The 20,668-nt window shown below is 40.0% G+C and overlaps 1 protein-coding gene across 1 annotated transcript in view; it reads left to right on the top strand.

Moving 5' to 3' along the window:
* Nucleotides 1–20,668, top strand: part of vret (vreteno) — a 392,221-nt gene that overhangs the window by 325,562 nt on the left and 45,991 nt on the right. Inside the window, exon 13 of the mRNA XM_068225072.1 lies at nucleotides 14,243–14,404. Coding sequence (XP_068081173.1) covers nucleotides 14,243–14,404 — 162 coding nt within the window. The remainder of the gene's footprint in view (nucleotides 1–14,242; nucleotides 14,405–20,668) is intronic.

The following is a 20,668-nucleotide window of genomic DNA, read 5'->3' as shown; positions in this document are numbered from 1 at the left end:
TTTTAAAGTGTTTGTGTACCTGTGGATGCAAAGAGCCTTGTCGAATGGTAGTTGCTGTGTGCGTGGGTTTTCTGAAAATTTTGTAGGATAAAGAGGAAGGATATCTATTAATGGTTAAATCTAAAAACTGTATAGCTTTGTTAGTCATTTAAATTTACTCTTGAATCTAAAACTAACAAATTTTAATTTATCCTCCAATCTGAAACTAACAATGCTAACAAATTAACAATAGGCTGAAGATGCCCATAAACAGGGCGAAATATGTAGCTATGTAGTGTATACAAGTCTCTTAGAATTTAATCACCACAAACAGTGAATTGTATTGAATAGGTGGCTACAATAAATTTTATTCTAATAGAATCTTACTTATTGTTATCTTCAGTAAGTAAGATAACTTGATGATGATGATGATGATGATGATGATGATAGTGAAGACGGACTTCCCTTGTCCCCTGCAGAAATGTCTTAAGGTTTGCAAGCTCATAGCTACACGACCCTAAATGCACGGCCAACTAGCTCGGTCATCTTTGAAAAAGTATTTTTCTATCAGCAGAGGATTTTTTAAATTGTCATATTTTGTATAGACTGCAAGAGGTATACAGTAGCCCACTGGTTTTCTGATTAAACATCTTTTTAATTAAGCTATTGCATCAGTTAGCTCACTTACTGACTGTCCATGTACACCTGTGATCACTTGATTCGATTATTGAGGTGTTGTGCAATGATGATGATGATGATGATGATGATGATGATGATGATGATAGTGAAGACGGACTTCCCTTGTCCCCTGCAGAAATGTCTTAAGGTTTGCAAGCTCATAGCTACACGACCCTAAATGCACGGCCAACTAGCTCGGTCATCTTTGAAAAAGTATTTTTCTATCAGCAGAGGATTTTTTAAATTGTCATATTTTGTATAGACTGCAAGAGGTATACAGTAGCCCACTGGTTTTCTGATTAAACATCTTTTTAATTAAGCTATTGCATCAGTTAGCTCACTTACTGACTGTCCACGTACACCTGTGATCACTTGATTCGATTATTGAGGTGTTGTGCAATGATGCGACATACGAACTGAGAGAATACTGAGCGGTTCTTCTGAATATAAAACAGACAATTTTGAATGGTCATGAGCATGACTCATAGTCATAGGATAGGCTAGATAATAATTTTATTGGCTTTACGTTCCACTAACAACTTTTGTGGTTTTTGGAGACGCCGAGGTGCTGGAATGTAGCCCACGTGAGCTCTTTTACGTGCCAGTAAATCTACAGACACGAGGCTGAGCACCTTCAAATACTATCACACTGAGCCAGGATCGAACCTCCAAGTTGGGTTCAGAAGGCCAGTGCCTAAACCGTCTGAGCCACTCAGCCAGGCGGGGAGGCTAGAGAGCTGAGTTTAATTAATTTTCAAATGTCAACTAGTTATAAAAATACTGATTAAACTAATACGGTAAATAGAATAGCCTAATAGCCTACCTACTTACAAGCTAGGTACTTTCAAATTATGTTTTGACTACCTTTTTAATACTCCCTGTAAGAAGAGGACAGTGTATGCAAGTGGGTTTATTTTCAAATGAGTTGAGCTTGAAAGTCCATTATAGCATACAGTTCTTTCAGTGTACCATGGCTCTGCATGTATTGCTTCAGTGGAAGTTTGGCTCCCCGTCAATGTCCAGTGTGCCGATAATGAAGAGAGAGAGAGAGTGTGTGTGTGGGTTTTTTTTTGTCTCACTGATCCATGACTGCATATGATTCTTTCAGTGTGCCGATAAGGAGCCATTTGTGTCTTGTATCTCACTGAGCTGTGATTGCGCACGATTCCAGTGTGCCATGATTCACAGTCTCGCTGCAGTGGAAGCTCGGCTCCCCGCCAATGTCTAGTGTCCCACTAGTTAGGTGTGAGTGCGCCACTCAGCACTGTCTGCTGCGACTTGAATGAATCGATACACTGTTTCGAATCATGCACTCAGTAGCCAACACAAATCTCAATATCTCAGCAAAATTGTTTGAAAGGGTATTTAAAATGAATGTGAATGAGAAAAAAGGTCAAAGTACAATTACAAGAACAGCAATATGGCTTTCAAAATGGAAGATAAAACACTAGGCCCCACCTACAGTATGAGGCATGTAATGGGAAAGCCTTGGGAATATGGAAGAGATATGGCATTCCTTGATGTACAAATAACTTATAATAGTGTACCCAAAGTGAAGGTATTAAGAGTAATGCAGTGAAAGCAATTAGGAAAAGTAATTATACCTGTGGTAGCAATGAAGAAAAATTGTGGGGTGCGCAGAGTGGTTTTGGGATGAAACTGGAGTGAAACAAGGAACTCTGCTGCTTGGTACTGTTATTCATAATGTTTATGGATGAATCTGTCATTGGAGACATAGGTAAAATATGGATCAGGGAACTGAAGGTAATGAATGCTGTTTGCAGATGGTATTGTGTGGTGGGGCTACTCATCATATTGAGGGAGATTATTGAAAATAATGGAATGAAATGCATATAAAAAGTAGTAAGACAGTGGTGTTGACTAGAGGAGAAAGGGATGAGAAAGGAATTATAAACAGAAAAGGAAGAAACCTTGAAATTGTGGAAAGCTTGAAGTACTCAGGAAGCAGGGCTAGACATGATCAGTAAAAGGATTCAACTGGGAAATGCATTCCACTGGTGTGGAGATAGAAATTACAAATGATGTGTAAAATGGTGTTGTTTAAGATATACTACTGCCCATTGCTGACATATGCAGCAGAGACCTGAACACAGACGGAAAGGGTAGGAAGAATAAAACCGAGGCCATTGAAATGACATTTTTAAATAGTATGATACTGCAGACAAGAAAGGATAGACTAAGAAATGAGGACATTGGACAGTAAATTGGAGGGGAAAAGCATTTTGATGGAATGGAGAGGGATAAAGTGAGATGGTTTGGACATGTTAAAATGTGGAAGTGTATGTTGGAAACCGAAATAGGAGGGAGGACAAGAGGGATACCCATAGTTAAAAACGATCAAGATTAGTCTAATTTGAGGAAGCCTATATTGGAACACAGTTCAGGAGAAGCAGTGGTGATTGGGTAGAGGAATACAGGTAGGTGCCATGAACATGCCAAACTGCTGGGCGCTGGACTAGGGGAATGGATGTCTTACAATAATTTTTTTTTTTTGTTTTGTTAAAAACATTTGATACAGATAAGTGCGATGGTGCTAGGACTGAGAAGGAAGCGGCTGTGGCGTTAATTTACAGCCTCGGCATTTACCTGGTGTGAAAATAGGAAACCATGGAGAACCACATTCAGAGTTGCCAACAGTGGAGATTCAACCCACTCTCCTTAATTCAAGCTCACAGCTTCACTACCCTGACAGCACAGCCAACTCGCTTGGTGTGTCTGATATTCATCAGTAGCTCAGACTTTAAAGCGCTGGTCTTCTGAGCTCAAGTTGGAGGGTTTGATCTCGGCTCAACGCACTGTTATTTGAAGGTGCTCGGATACATCAGCCTTGTTACGACCAATTTACAAGCATGTAAATTAACTGCTGCAGGACAGAATTCAGGCACCACATTGACTCCCTAAGCCCTCATAGTAATTAGTGGGATGTAAAATTATTATTATTATTATTATTATTATTATTATTATTATTATTATTATTATGGGACTAGCGTGGATCAGAGGTGTAAGAAGAAGCAGCTGGGGTGAATGGGTAGACAAGAAATTTAACTAACGCATAACTTAATGCAACAAATTTTGAAATTTAATTTCCTTTTTTTTTTTTAATTGATAAATGAACATCTGAAAGAACAATAACAGTTTAAGCTTGTCAGCTCCAACAACGACAAAGTCCAGAAATCAGGTACAAAAATTGAGAGAATTACAAATGCATAGTTTACATCGAAAAGAGCTGGATCGCTCTTAGCAGTTTCAAAATTTGCTAGAGCAGAATTTGCTCCTATCCTTCATACTACAAGGAAGTCTGTGCTCCAACTATATCATTGTTCAGCCTCACAGAAGCATCCTTTAAAAAAAAAAAAAAAAAAAAAAAAAAGAACACTTACTACCCATCGGTTGTTAAACGTATTTACACGATGGTAGCCCTGAGGTGGGCTTGTCTATTGTTGAACAGTTTATAACTTCCTGTTACTCCAGGGTACTGGCCAAAAATTGTACATTTACACTACCAGATTTAGAGTTTTACATGAAATGAAAGAGGTTGAAACCTCCCCCTCAAGTTCTCTGCAGGAGCTATCATATGTTAAGAAAATTCTGTCTTTACCTTGCTTTACTGGGCCTTCCGAAAGCTGCCCGCGGCCTCTGCCCCCTTAGTACACGCCGTACTGAAGTAATGGGAGCAAAAGAAGACGACATGGCCCTGAAGTGCCCAGCTTTTTATAGTATTTTTGGGGGGAAAATTCCAGAACTCTTCACTGATAGGCTGGATTCCTGTACACACCTCCGATAATTGGCTAGAGAAAATATTTACAAAATTTTTATTGGTAGGTTGATATTGGAGGGGGAACCAGCAGAAGTGTTGACAACTTTGATACATTAAAAAAAATCCTAAGAACCGGGTTGAATGAAACACTCCACATTACAAATGCCTTTACAGATTAATTATAGTTTACCCTACAAGATGGTGCGATTAAAGGTTATGGTAGACATCTAACAGTTAACCCCCCCCCCAAAAAAAAAGGTCATTTATTTTGTTGCAGTACAGAGTATGTTCCTTGCTAGGAATGTTGATACTCGCTATAGCTACCTGTCACTGTTGCAATTAACTGGCGAGTGTGTTTCCGGCTTAACTAAGCGCACCATACAGCTGCCAGACGGATTAGAATTGGTCTGGGCTACAATAGTAGCCTGCACAAGCATTGCTGTTTCATTTATGACAATGATCGAGTAAAGGAAACATTGGCGCGCAGACGGCCAGATAGACAACTTTCAAATCTTCAAATCATTTGGTGGTTAGATGAAAGTAGTAATAGTATTGTTAGCGGTGATAGTGAGGATTGTGAACAGGATATACTTACACCAAACTAAATCTGAAGAAGGTACAAGCAGCGAGGAAGATATCCCGCCCAAGTGTCCAGCGACAAGTGACGATGCTGATCAGTGGCGGCTCGTGCTGAATAATGTTGGTGGTTCTGCTCTGTGACGCCCAGTCCATTGCAGTGAGTGTAATAGACAAATCTAAATTCGTATTGCATACGCAAAGTGTCAGCTGAGCTCGTGTGAATCCACACTCCAACCCCGCGGAAACGCTTTACTCCATGTCCTATCAGTGTGAAGTTCTCGAAAATGTACCGAAATAATACGGGTAGACATTCATCTCAGTTTGTAAGACCCCGATTTCGAGGGACTTCGACACTATAAATAACTGTCTTGTACAAAAAGCAACAATTAAAAAGTTACAAAAAAATAAAGCCCCTCTTCCGCTTATCGAAAAATATTGACCTATCGACACATTCATATTTATTACAAGTGATGAAAAGAGTTAGTGACCATTAGTATCCTAATAGCGCCTCACACAGCTTGTTAAATGGGCCTACAACGCCATAGAACCATTCTATAACAACAATAATTCAACAGCTTCAGCAAACTTCCATAATACTCTTCAATAGTATAAATTATTTACAATCAACGTTTTATAAATATATTGTCATCGAAGAAGAACACAACAGCTCTCCAACCTTCACGTCAGAAAACCATACCAACGTTTCTGAATTTCCACCCATCATCAGCTCTGCAACTTTCTTTTTACAAATTAGGCCAACTATAAACATCTGGTGAACTTCTTGTCAACGCAATCTTGCCGAATAAATCTAAAATAACCTACGAAATGTTGACCAATAAATATCACAGACAAACGTATGCCAACGTCAAGTAACTTTTGTCAAGCAATTGGAATGTTTTTCCTTCATATTTTTTATACTAAGCTGTATATTTTGACTTATATCTTTTTACCATATATTTAGCAGTTATTTGACCTACATTTCAAACTTTGACTACGGCTTTAAGCCATCAACTGTCTTTTATAGTCACATGACGCCTTCATTTTTAAATGTACCTCTTATGATTCTACCAGTTTTCATGTACCAATTGTTTGTATTATATATTCTCATTGAACTGATTTCATATGCCTTCCACTATGTATTAGACATCTATTAATGACTACGGCTTTAAGCCGTACAATCTTACGACGTCCTAATTAACAAAGAACTACATATGTGTTTATAATTTTTTTAGATCTATAGTTATTTCATTGAACATTTTATATGTACTACCTTTGAATCCACTAGTTTTTAGTATCATTTGAATGTAATGTTTATTCTCATAGAACTGATATTTTATGCCTTCCACTATGTATTAGACATCTATTAATGACTACGGCTTCAAGCCACCTTCTTTTACTATATAGTACAATCAAACAAGTCCTATTCAACAAAGAACTACTTATGTTTTTATCAATATATTAGATTTTTAGTTACTTCATGAACATGTTTATAACTAACGTAAATCTTACCTCTCTTATAATCATCAAACACATTTTTGAATATCTTTAACCAGATGCCTGGTAAAATGATAAGGTTTTTGATAATGACTGAAGATGCCTCACAGTGAGAGGCGAAACATGTCTCATCTGAATAATGTTTTAAAGTAAATGCCAACTTCTTGTAATGTATTGAATAGGTGGAAATAAACAAAAGATATTATCCTATATACATTCATATTTGTCATGACCTACCTGTCCTGCGACACGGTCTACTTTTTTGGTCACCGGGCCGTTGGAGTTGGTGTATTACCTGTCCTGCCGAGCGGTTCTGTAGGGAGGTAAGGTAAAATGTGGGTTAAAACCCTGTCGCGCAATTCCCGAAATAATAGATAAAGTAAAAAAAATCACTGTCCTTTATTACTTAGGACGACTATGTACACTATATATAAATTTATTTGCAGGTTCTGAATATGTTGGTCTGACGAGAGCTTGCTTCACGAGCCTACCCTACGGCTACGCGCTTAGTCCGAATTCTGCCCTGCGGCGGCGCTTATGTACAACTTCACTGTCACGACTGTTCGAAAGAGTCTGGTCATAAGAGTACGAATTACTGATCAAGAGAGAGCCTCACGCCATCTTGGCTTAGGGTTATATCTGCTCTCCTTGAAGCAAAGGTCGGTCTCGTCCCGCTACCTTAGGAGTTGGACCCATGGGCGTTACCTGGCTGATCACCTTGTTAGGTGGCGCCCTCAATTACTATTATGAACTAATTGTCCCAGTAGGTGCTGCTCTCTGTGCACTACTGTCTCTGTCCTTCTCTTTGCACTTTTGTTTCCTTGTCTTTACTAGAGTACAACTGTACTGGCTTTGATCTCTTTTCCTCTGTTGTAAACATGTTTTTGTAGGCGTGTTTAACAAGCTCTCTGCTTGACTAATGCTCTCCACTACTTGTAACTTCACTGAAAAGTTCCTCTTTCCTTCTAATTATTAAATCTTAATATAATTAACATACAAATGTTCTGACACTAACAGGTGTCCCGTATTACTGGTTATTACTCTGATACGGATTTATTTTCCTTGATACTCTGAGATCGAATCTCCGCAGCGAATCCCGGCTACTGTTCATCTGACAGTCCGCCTGTTCGAACCCTTGGGGAGGTCGGTACACGACATATTTACAAAGGTTCCGAGACCTGCATACATCTTTGACAGCCGGCTTTTTTAATGGAAGGGGAACATCATCTGATGATACTAGCATTTCTGTTTTCATTTTCATGACTACCTAACTCGGAAGAATTCACTACCATTACGGAGAAACATTGTCATGATTACTTATTGGCCTAAGAACTCACTCATTCGCTTTGTACGAGAGAGAATGTTTTTGGTCGTTGGATAGAATTTTGCTGAAGTCCTGGTCATTTACACCAAAGATTAAAAAATATACTTACCCCCAATCATAAAGTACGTTGTTTGAAGACAGCATGGACAGTAAATTGATTTTGTGTTACTTAATCACAACCATCCTCTTTTATCACGCATTTAACCGGTATTTAAGTTATTTGGGCTTTCTACTGAACAGAAGCATCACAACTATACTTTAGTATCTGAGAATGTTGACATGTAAGAATTTTAAACCATATCAATATCCACACAGTTTTATAAGTTCTCTATTTACACTGATGAGTACAATGGAGGAAGCTTTTCCCAAACAGCTGAGATTTCAACATGCTCGCTGCAGCGATTCTCTCACGGACGGTGGCGCTGTCTAGTGTATTATTTACTAACTGTATGGTCATGGGAATAGGTCAGACGTACTGCAAGGCATGCAATTCATACAGAACCTTCTGGGCGACGCTTAGCCACTTATCGGAAGAAAGCTATGGTTAAGTGTGCTCTCCTAATGTTCTGTCGTTCACAGATCTAAACAGGGTTGCCAGATCACCAGTATCTGTATGGGAATTGATCTTTGGCTCGATATAAACACTCAGTATGAACGATCGGATTGCTAATCGTTGTATATTACATTACTGTATATCTTTCATTTTGGTGGTTCTGCAGCTCTGCAGATCGTATTATGGAGCCGCACCTGATGCAGATACATTTAAAGATAAAAATTTCATGATCCGTACTGAACTGTATCACAATTAAATTGAAATTGAAATAACAAGAAGAAAAAACGCACCCTACTTTCCGAATTGAACTGTATACTAGTATACTACAGTATAGTGCCACCTGCATTTTGGGTCTTTACATTCAAATTTAAACTCGTGCCTTGCGCTGCCTTGGACTACCTCAATTACGACCTAAATTCTTATCTTCAAGAAGTAGCGCATGTGCAATACGTTTTTCATATGTTTCTGGTATTGCGCTTTTAACCATTTTTCTCTTCACAATTGTTTTTTACGTCAACTGTTCTAAAGAATCTACAAGATCCTAGTTACATACTTCAATTATATTAAATTGTAATATATATACACATACATTTATACATATATACATACATACATACATTTTCACAACCGAAACAATTACAGACTGGATCTTTAAGCTATTCACAGAGTTCCGTCAACATTTGAAAACACAGTGCCGGACTTTGAGTATGTTGCGCTGATCTTCCGGAGCTAGCTATTTGCTTCAATCAAGCGACTCGTCTTCGACGTTTACACAATTTTGGGACATCGTATTGTGTTGGGACTTCGTGCCTAATAGTATATGCAAGCTGGCTCACATAACTTTTCACCTCTTCTCGTACACATTTTGAGACACAGTGTCGAACTTTGCGTGTCTTGTGCTACTATTCAGAAGATTGCGCCTTACTTCATATGTGACTGGCCTACTTCTAGATTTTATAATTTAAAATCGCGCAGTGCCAATCCCCATTATCTTATATTGCTTCTTCAACTGTTTTTGTGAAAGACTCATTCTTTAATTTCTTATTTACCTATGCATTTTTTGCATTTTATTCGGCTGATGACGACACAGATTGGGGTCGTAACCGGTACCGCTTCCGCTTATAATTAAATAGGAATGTAACACTGCATTTCTTATTTACTTGTGTTGAATAGGTTGAACTATGTTATTTGTTATTTCAGTTTAATTGTGATGCAGATACAGATGCCTCATTGCCAAGGACAATTTCAAGTGGGTAAGGGATCATCCACATACTGATGTGCATACAAGAACCCATAATATTATCGTGCATTTTCCTGGCTCTAAGGGAATTGCTCGTACTACAAAAACTGAACTTGAATGCTTAGAACTTTTCATAGATAGCAATATCACACAAATGATAACCACAGTGACAAATATTTATGTAGGTGAATTAAGAGACAAGTTTGAATGTGATTGTGATGCAAAATTGGCAGATACTACAGAAATGCATGCTTCGAGAGGCATTCTCTACCTAAGGGTGTCTAGGCAGTAACAGGAAGAACAGTAAGCAAGTGCGGGATAACCCCAAAGGATCAAGTGTGGAAGCTTGCTATCTAGCAATGAATGAGAATAGATTCCACTGCCTAATGCGATGTCTGAGGTTTGACGACGTTAGAGACTGCCAAGATAGGAGAAGCCTTTATAAACTAGCTCCTGTTAGGGAACTGTTTAAATTTTTTGTGCTGATTTTCCAGCGTTCTTATGCACCAAGTGAATACTGTACGGTAGATGAGCAATTGCTGGCATTCCGTGAAAAGTTTCCCTTCAGAGTATATATGCCTAAGAAGCCTGCTAAGTATGGAAATGAGAGATGGTTGAACCTATACAAGGAACAAACTGACACTTACAGGGGACACTTGATTCCCATACCACTGACAGAAGTTACTAAAAGAGAACTAACTTACGTGGGATCATCATCATCATCATCATCAGTGTCCCACTCCAGTCGCCCGGGTGTGGTTAACAAGCCTTCTCCACTCCTTTCTGTCCTTTCACTTTTCCTGCTCCATTACTTCTGTCACATCCAATCCAGCTTCTCTAATGTCCTTCCAAATCTGATCCATCCACCTTCTTCTTGTTCTTCCAACTGGTCTCTTTCCCTCAACTTCTCTTCCTAATTTCCTTCTTGCTCCCCGTCCCTTTCCTATTCTTTTTACATGTCCAAACCATCTGTCTTGCTTTCTGTATGTTCTATACTAATGGTTCGGGCAAAATAAGCATGAAATTCAGCAGGAGTTTAGGCCTAATAAAAAAACATCTCTTAGGATTTCATGGGCCTGTGATGCAAGTTTCGTATTGTCCAAAGGAAAAGAAGACTCTTCTCTTGCTTTCATCTATGCATTATGACAGTGCTGTTGATACTGACACAGGTGACTTGAAGAAACCTGTTACTGGAACATTTTATAACAGAACCAGCAGTGGAGTGGAAACTGTTGATCAGTTGTGTACTAAATACGATATTGCGCGAAACACCAAAAGCTGGCCAATGGTAATTTTTTTTTATTTGCTGAACATCAGTGCCATAAATGTCTTGTGTGTTTTCTTGGCCAATGATGAATATAAGAAAGTACGGAGGCGATTGTTTCTTGAAGCAGTTGCGTTGGACTTGATAAAGCCATGAATTTCTCGAAGGTCAGAAGTAAAATCAATCCCAGTTTCTGTTTGGAAAGGTGCAAAGTTTTTTCTGTTGTTCACCCTTTAGCTGGCCAAGAAAATCAAGCAGGAAGAAGCTTCTTGTGTGGACGAGGGAGGGATAAATCAACAAGGAAGAGCTGCAGAAAGTGCTACAGAAGTCTGTCCGAATCTTTCTTTGTGCATTTGCACAGAGTGCTTCAGTGAAGATGAAGTGTGATCATGCTTACTGAGTTTTCATTAAAGTGTTAAAATTCCTTAAAATGCTCACAGGAACTCTGGCAGTTTTCTAACCTGATATTGTTTTTACACTGACTGACAGAGCAAATGCAACACCAAGAAGGAGTGGTCAGAACTTTATGCCAATTGCAGGGTAGACTGACGTCACTGAGGTATGCTCGTGATGTGAAATGCGCCGCTGTGCTGCGCACGTAGCGAACGATAAATGGGACACGGCGTTGGCGAATGGCCCACTTCGTACCGTGATTTCTCAGCCGACAGTCATTGTAGAACGTGTTGTCGTGTGCCACAGGACACGTGTATAGCTAAGAATGCCAGGCCGCCGTCAACGGAGGCATTTCCAGCGGACAGACGACTTTACGAGGGGTATGGTGATCGGGCTGAGAAGGGCAGGTTGGTCGCTTCGTCAAATCGCAGCCGATACCCATAGGGATGTGTCCACGGTGCAGCGCCTGTGGCGAAGATGGTTGGCGCAGGGACATGTGGCACGTGCGAGGGATCCAGGCGCAGCCCGAGTGACGTCAGCACGCGAGGATCGGCACATCCGCCGCCAAGCGGTGGCAGCCCCGCACGCCACGTCAACCGCCATTCTTCAGCATGTGCAAGACACCCTGGCTGTTCCAATATCGACCAGAACAATTTCCCGTCGATTGGTTGAAGGAGGCCTGCACTCCCGGCGTCCGCTCAGAAGACTACCATTGACTCCACAGCATAGACGTGCACGCCTGGCATGGTGCCGGGCTAGAGCGACTTGGATGAGGGAATGGCGGAACGTCGTGTTCTCCGATGAGTCACGCTTCTGTTCTGTCAGTGATAGTCACCGCGGACGAGTGTGGCGTCGGCGTGGAGAAAGGTCAAATCCGGCAGTAACTGTGGAGCGCCCTACCGCTAGACAACGCTGCATCATGGTTTGGGGCGCTATTGCATATTATTCCACGTCACCTCTAGTGCGTATACAAGGCACGTTAAATGCCCACCGCTACGTGCAGCATGTGCTGCAGCCGGTGGCACTCCCGTACCTTCAGGGGCTGCCCAATGCTCTGTTTCAGCAGTATAATGCCCGCCCACATACTGCTCGCATCTCCCAACAGGCTCTACGAGGTGTACAGATGCTTCCGTGGCCAGCGTACTCTCCGGATCTCTCACCAATCGAACACGTGTGGGATCTCATTGGACGCCGTTTGCAAACTCTGCCCCAGCCTCGTACGGACGACCAACTGTGGCAAATGGTTGACAGAGAATGGAGAACCATCCCTCAGGACACCATCCGCACTCTTATTGACTCTGTACCTCGACGTGTTTCTGCGTGCATCGCCGCTCGCGGTGGTCCTACATCCTACTGAGTCGATGCCGTGCGCATTGTGTAACCTGCATATCGGTTTGAAATAAACATCAATTATTCGTCCTTGCCGTCTCTGTCTTCTCCCCAACTTTCATCCCTTTCGAACCACTCCTTCTTGGTGTTGCATTTGCTCTGTCGGTCAGTGTATTTATTTACCATGCAAATAAATTTATAAGCTGTAATTCTTTTATTTCTGTTTCCATGGTTGATTTCGCTTAGTGTGAGATGCAATCAAATTTCTTTCAAGGGTTTTTATTTCCTCTTCTTAATAAAAAAAAATCTACAAATGGTCTTCAAATTTGGCTTCGAATATTTTTATATACAGTAGAACCCCGTTTATGCGAAATAAAGGGGGCAGAGCCAATTCAGTTGACGTGTTTTTCGGATGACAGGTGGTAAATATTTTCGGAAGTTAAATGTCGAAATAAAAATGCATAAACTCTGTTAAGCAAAGGTGTATACTGTTTATTAACATTAAAATATTTACGTGATATCACTCGTATAAAATCTGTGATTTTCTTGTGAATTTTCGTGGTGCAGCGCTGTCGTGCAGCTATGTAGTGCCACCATTTAATCAACTATACATCAGCTGGTGTTATACATCAGCTGGTGTAGATTCGTTGCATTGTTCAACAAAGCGCAAAGCAATATGAAATAATGAAACAATGTTTTGTAACTACTGAATTGAATACTGTATACAGTAATTTTATTGTAGTACTGTAATTAAGCGTGTGGTGCTGTATTTTAATAATTTGAAATCAATCATCTGCTGTAACTCAGTTCTCAGAACTGCTGTTGTTAAGGTCGGAATCGTCTGCAAAATCTTTATGACGAATAATACAGTGATAATAATTCCTGCTTGTTCAAGGAAAAATGTATCATGGAACGAACTAGAGGGTAAGAAACTGTTTTGTTTTATGCTACACATGCATTCTGGCATAAGTCATAATATAAAAATATGGTTTGCCTAGTAGCTCTCAGCACATATAGCACAAGAATTACTATATCTACGGCTAAGAACGAGAGGGTAAAAACAAAATATTAAAATACAATTTTGCAAGAGCATTTTGGTTAAGCCGGGTTTCGGTTAAGTGGGGTTCTACTGTGCTACTGTTTAAAATATTACCAAAGAAACCTCAGAATGGCGTGTACAAGTCATTCAGACTGAATTAGTTTGGGCTACATATGTAACCCGCGCGATTAACACTGCATCTATTCCTAGCTCAAGTTTTTGAGGGTTAATCCATCAAGAAAGTCTATTTTAATTTTACCCTGGTAATAGAAGTTGCTTTGATTATTGTAAACTAGTATAATTGAACAGAATAGTATAAGACTCCCTCTCTCCTTCATTCTTGAGATTCAGGACATTATATTTCTCACAAGCATGACCCACCCCACCATCGTATACTTCTTATTTAGTAATTTTTACCCCCTAGAAGGATAACAGACTTAGGACATGCATATTCGCCTTTTAGCAAGAACATATTGGTGATGTGTAGATTGCATTATGTTGCCTGCAGATTATTCTTGCAGAAGTACTTTGATTCTTTCAGTTTTCTGTCCCTGTATTAGATCAATATTAACTGTCATGTTCTTCCTTTCAGGTGAATGGTTCCGAGCAGTGTGTGTGGGCACTGGCCAAGGACTCTTTAGTGTTATGTTCATCGATTATGGCAATTTTTCTGAAGTTAAGCACACAGATATACGGAAAATGGTGAAAGAGTTCTACGAAACTCCAGCTCTTACTTGTCTATGCAAAATAAAAGGTAAAAAATTATATGCTTTCAGTTTTCCTTAACACAATTTTAAAAGTAGAATTACTTTTAATTAAAAAAGGAAAATTGTCCGGATGGAACTGTTGTCACTGCTACCATTTGTGATGTGATTTTCCCTGTCATCTTTCCTGATTTTCTGTGATGTACCAGTAATGTTAACGAAGGATGTGCTAATTGTGGTTCATAAGAAAGAGCAAATAATCAATGAATATAGTTTTTGAAAAATGTTAATTTGTAAATGCTTACTGTGAATATTTTAGTATATTGGAAAATAAATGCTATTCCAATCCACATGAATGTGATCATGAAATTACTAGGATGGTGGAAAGGAGACAACTCAAAATTGCAAGCACTGGTTTTTTGTCTGAAGATACAGAATGGAATTTCTTGTATACCTTTGTTCAAATTAATGCAATCAAGAATTGAAATTTCATTACATCATAATTCTGGTACTGCTGTTCAATTTGAGTGTCTTACTTTTTCCTGGTATGTTCAACAGTTAGAACTAACCTTACAGTTACAACAACAACAGCAACAACAATCAATACTGATCTGCATTTAGGGCAGTCGTCCAGATGGCAGATTCTCTATCTGTTGCTTTCCTAGCCTTTTCCTAAATGATTTCAAAGAAATTGGTTATTTATTGAACATCTCCCTTGGTTAGTTATTCCAGTCCCTAACTCCTCTTCCTATAAATGAATATTTGCCCCAGTTTGTCCTCTTGAATTCCAACTTTATCTTCATATTGTGATCTTTCCTACTTTTATAAACGCCATTCAAACTTATTCGTCTACTAATGTCATTCCACGCCATCTCTCCGCTGACAGCTCGGAACATACCACTGAATGGAAATTCTAAGTTCCCATGGAGGGAATTAGATTATTTTCCACCAATAGAGCATATCAAAAATCAGATCAAAAATTAGATGGATGGCTTTTCCGGTTAATAGAGCAAACGCCGGAAAAGCCATACATACCACTGAGTCGAGCAGCTCTTCTTCTTTCTCTCAATTTTTCCCAACCCAAACATTGCAACATTTTTGTAACGCTACTCTTTTGTCGGAAATCACCCAGAACAAATCGAGCTGCTTTTCTTTGGATTTTTTCCAGTTCTTGAATCAGGTAATCCTGGTGAGGGTCCCATACACTGGAACCATACTCTAGTTGGGGTCTTACCAGAGACTTATATGCCCTCTCCTTTACATCCTTACTACAACCCCTAAACACCCTCATAACCATGTGCAGAGATCTGTACCCTTTATTAACAATCCCATTTATGTGATTACCCCAATGAAGATCTTTCCTTATATTAACACCTAGATACTTACAATGATCCCCTAAAGGAACTTTCACCCCATCAACGCAGTAATTAAAACTGAGAGGACTTTTCCTATTTGTGAAACTCACAACCTGACTTTTAACCCCGTTTATCAACATACCATTGCCTGCTGTCCATCTCACAACATTTTCGAGGTCACGTTGCAGTTGCTCACAATCTTGTAACTTATTTATCACTCTATAGAGAATAACATCATCCGCAAAAAGCCTTACCTCCGATTCCACTCCTTTACTCATATCATTTATATATATAAGGAAACATAAAGGTCCGATAATACCGCCTTGAGGAATTCCCCTCTTAATTATTACAGGGTCAGATAAAGCTTCACCTACTCTAATTCTCCGAGATCTATTTTCTAGAAATATAGCAACCCATTCAGTCACTCTTTTGTCTAGTCCAATTGCACTCATTTTTGCCAGTAGTCTCCCATGATCCACCCTATCAAATGCTTTAGACAGGTCAATCGCGATACAGTCCATTTGACCTCCAGAATCCAAGATATCTGCTATATCTTGCTGGAATCCTACAAGTTGAGCTTCAGTGGAATAACCTTTCCTAAAACCGAATTGCCTTCTATCGAACCAGTTATTAATTTCACAGACATGTCTAATATAATCAGAAAGAATACCTTCCCAAAGCTTGCATACAATGCATGGCGAACTTACTGGCCTGTAATTTTCAGCTTTATGTCTATCACCCTTTCCTTTATACACAGGGGCTACTATAGCAACTCCCCATTCATCTGGTATAGCTCCTCCGACCAAAGAATAATCAAATAAGTACTTCAGATATGGTACTATATCCCAACCCATTGTCTTTAGTATATCCCCAGAAATCTGATCAATTCCAGCCGCTTTTCTAGTTTTCACCTTTTGTATCTTATTGTAAATGTCATTGTTATCTATGTAAATTTTATTACTTCTTTGGCCTTAGTCTCCTCCTCTATCTGGACATTATCCTTGTAACCAACAATCTTTACATACTGCTGACTGAATACGTCTGCCTTTTGAAGATCCTCGCATACACACTCCCCTTGTTCATTAATTATTCCTGGAATGTCCTTCTTGGAACCTGTTTCTGCCTTAAAATACCTATACATACCCTTCCATTTTTCACTAAAATTCGTATGACTGCCAATTTTGCTTGCCATCATGTTATCCTTAGCTGCCTTCTTTGCTAGATTCAATTTTCTAGTGAGTTCCTTCAATTTCTCCTTACTTCCACAGCCATTTCTAACTCTATTTCTTTCCAGTCTGCACCTCCTTCTTCGTCTCTTTTTCTCTATTATAATAAGGTGGGTCTTTACCATTCCTTACCACCCTTAATGGTACAAACCTGTTTTCACATTTCTCAACAATTTCTTTAAACCCATCCCAGAGTCTGTTTACATTTTTATTTACCGTTTTCCACCGATCATAGTTACTTTTTAGAAACTGCCTCATGCCTGCTTTATCAGCCATATGGTACTGCCTAACAGTCCTACTTTTAAGACCTTCCTTTCTATCACATTTATTTTTAACTACCACAAAAACAGCTTCATGATCACTAATACCATCTATTACTTCAGTTTCCCTATAGAGCTCATCTGGTTTTATCAGCAGGGCATCCAGGATATTTTTCCATCACTTTCTGAATCAGCTGTCCTTCCCATATTAACTTATTTTCCATTTGTTGGTCATGCTTCCTGTCGTTCGCATTTCCTTCCCAATTGGCATCTGGCAAATTCAGATCTCCCGCTACAATCACATTTCTTTCCATGTCGTTTCCCACATAGTGGACTATCCTATCAAATAATTCCGAATCCGCGTCAGTGCTACCCTTTCCCGATCTGTAGACTCCAAATATATCAAGTTTCCTATTATCTTTAGAAATGAGCCTTACACCTAGAATTTCATGTGTCTCATCTTTAACTTTTTCGTAGCTTACAAATTCTTCTTTCACCAGAATGAAAACTCCCCCTCCCACCCTTCCTATCCTATCTCTACGATACACACTCCAGTGCCGTGAGAAAATTTCTGCATCCATTATATCATTTCTCAGCCATAATTCAACTCCTATTACAATATCTGGTAAATATATATCCATTAAATTACTTAATTCTATTCCTTTCCTTACAATACTTCTACAGTTCAACACTAACAATTTTGTCATCCCTACTTGATTTCCAGTTCCCTGTTCCCTTATCACCGCTCCCTAGGCCATCCCGTTTCCCTGAATGTACCTCCCTATTACCCTTCCAAACAAATTTCCTAACTTATATGTACCACTGCGGTTTAAATGAAGGCCATCTGAGCGCAGATCGCTATCTCCTACTCACCCATTAGGATCTAAAAATTTCACTCCCAGTTTCCCCACATACCCACTCCATATTCTCATTTAAATCCCCAATCACCCTCCAGTCAGTATCCCTTCTACACAGTATTCCACTAATAACAATCTCCGCTTTCTTAAACTTCACCCGTTCTGCATTTACCAGATCCCACACATCTCCAACTATGTTGGTACTTATATCAGCTTGCCTTACGTTGTTGGTACCAACGTGAAACACTACTAACTTCTCCTTCCCCTCCTCCCTCTCTTCTATTTTCCTCAACATCTGCCTCAACCTAATTCCTGGATAACACTCTACCCTGCTACCCTTTCCTCCACACACTTTACCCACGTGTCTAACAATGGAATCTCCCATGACCAGAGCCTCAACCCTACCCACATCATTTGATCCCCTCCCCTCCTGGTCAGCCCTATCTTTCCTGATAGCTGCAGAAGCTACTTCCTCCTCCCTTTTCTCCTTCCCATGACCCTGTTCCACCTGTCTTTTCCTATCCTCTACTCTACATTTTCCTTTCCTACCTTTTCCCTTCCTCCTACTTCCACACATCTCAGCAACAGTGCCCTGTCCCTCATCTTCCCTCTGTTGTTCTACCTGGAGTGACTCGTACCGATTTCGCACAGACACCTGTCCTGAATTCTGATCCTGAATAGAGCCCTTAGCCTACAATCTCCTTCCCCTTAGAACATTAGACCACCTGTCTTCTACAACTCCTCCCTTTCCTTCCCCTCCCTCTTGTACACCTACTGTAACCTGTACATTGTTTGAGGGAGTCCTATCTTAGTAAAGGAAAAGGAAATTGTAGTTCAGTAAGGTATATCAACAGCAGTGGCAGTTCACAAGCATTTGTAATGAAGTGCATGTTTGTTTCGTGTGTTGTAAGACGGATTTTATACCCAGGAAGCAATCGGCTATTGTGGTTTTACTTGAAAACATATTGATACTAACACAGATTGCAAAAAAACGTGTCATATGAGAGTTTTGTTAACAAAATAATTAAAATGAATATATAGACATGGTCTAAGAGGAACCCCTCTGTCGGCAGCCCTGAATATTGTTTCCTGTGGTTTCCCATTTTCACACCAGGCAAATTCTGGGGCTTTACTTTAATCATGTCCTCGGTCGCTTCCTTTGCACTCCTAGCCCTTTCCTGTCCCATCGTCTTCATAAGACCTATCTTGAGTCGGTGCGATGTAAAGCAACTTTCAAAAAAAAAAAAAAAAAAATGCCTAAGAGGAAAAGACGCTGTATAAGAAAGGAAGCAAGATCGATGCCAGGAAAAGCACTTTTAACTTGTAGAAAGACCTTGTTGCAGCTGGTATCTAAATACACTATTCCATAATGTGATGTATGATTTTAGAAGTAGGCTGGAAATCTAAGAGACCTGTAAAGAAAGACCTTTTGACACACACAAAAAAAAAAAAAAAGATATTCTATTGTAGTGGACAAACATGGTCGTTTGAGTGACTATTGGTTTTCTCAGATTTATCGCTCTTGCAGGTTATCGGAATACAGCCTGTGCAAAGGTGGCGATAAATAGCCCTCCCTCCCTCCCTCCTCCAGACAAATACATCAGACAGTGAAACATCCAGGCAAGAAAATTTTCTAGGACAGAGTGTTAACCATGCGATCAGGGTCTCTCTTAGCTGTGAGCCTGCGTTTGGGCAAAGGTGGGTTCAAATCCCACCTTCAGTAGCCCTGAACATTTTCTGTGGTTTCCTGTATTCACACCATGCAAATGCTGGGGCTGTACCTGACTTAAGGCCCCAGCCTGTTTGTGCCCAGCACTCGGCCAAAGATTTTTCACATAACTTTTCCTGGCATTAATTTGTACTTCACATAACGAGTCCTCGGTGAAAGGCACTCCCAGGTATGGGAATTCGTGGACTCTCCTGTAGGGCCTATTTCCCATCTACAGCATCTGTAGTTGTCGAGCATTTTGACCTTGCCCTCCAGTCACATTGGGGTAATTCATCCTGGTTTCGTTTATTAGGAGCCCAAATCTGCTCGCAGCCATCTCTATTGCTCTGGTCATTTGTATAAACTCCTTGTCTATTACATCATGTGTAGGGAACAATATGATGTCGGTCCACTGACGATCTAAGCTCTTTCCAACTGTGGAATAAAGTAATCGTAAACAGTACCATGTGACTGACTGCTTCACACTTCTTTGCTTCTTTGGCCGGCCAGTAAATAGAGTGGAACCTCGATTCTCCGTTTTTGGAGGGACCCCGGGAAAAAAACGTACAACACAGGAAAACTGAAAATCCGGGAATGAATGAACCATCAACAATTTGGCTAAACATCACAAAAATGAAATATGTATACTTACAATCTTACAAACACCCCTAAACCAAGCCAAACTACAGCCCAATGGGCCTTCCGCCTACCAAGGGACTGCCCTCGGACCGAAGGCCTGCCGATTACGAGGTGACACATCCTTTCGACAGTTCGTTAGTACATTTTCAAAGGAAGTGAAAAAATAGGACGTCAAAAGTGGGAAATCGCACTACCGATTTCACAATGCTTGAAAACAATTTTTGAAAAGCGTGTCGTACATGTATGTGTGAAATTGCCAACCTTAATAA

The sequence above is a fragment of the Anabrus simplex genome, chromosome 1 (genome assembly GCF_040414725.1).
Source record: "Anabrus simplex isolate iqAnaSimp1 chromosome 1, ASM4041472v1, whole genome shotgun sequence".
NCBI lineage: Eukaryota > Metazoa > Arthropoda > Insecta > Orthoptera > Tettigoniidae > Anabrus > Anabrus simplex.
Note: the sequence above shows the minus strand (reverse complement) of the source record. Positions and strands in the feature narration are given on the sequence as shown.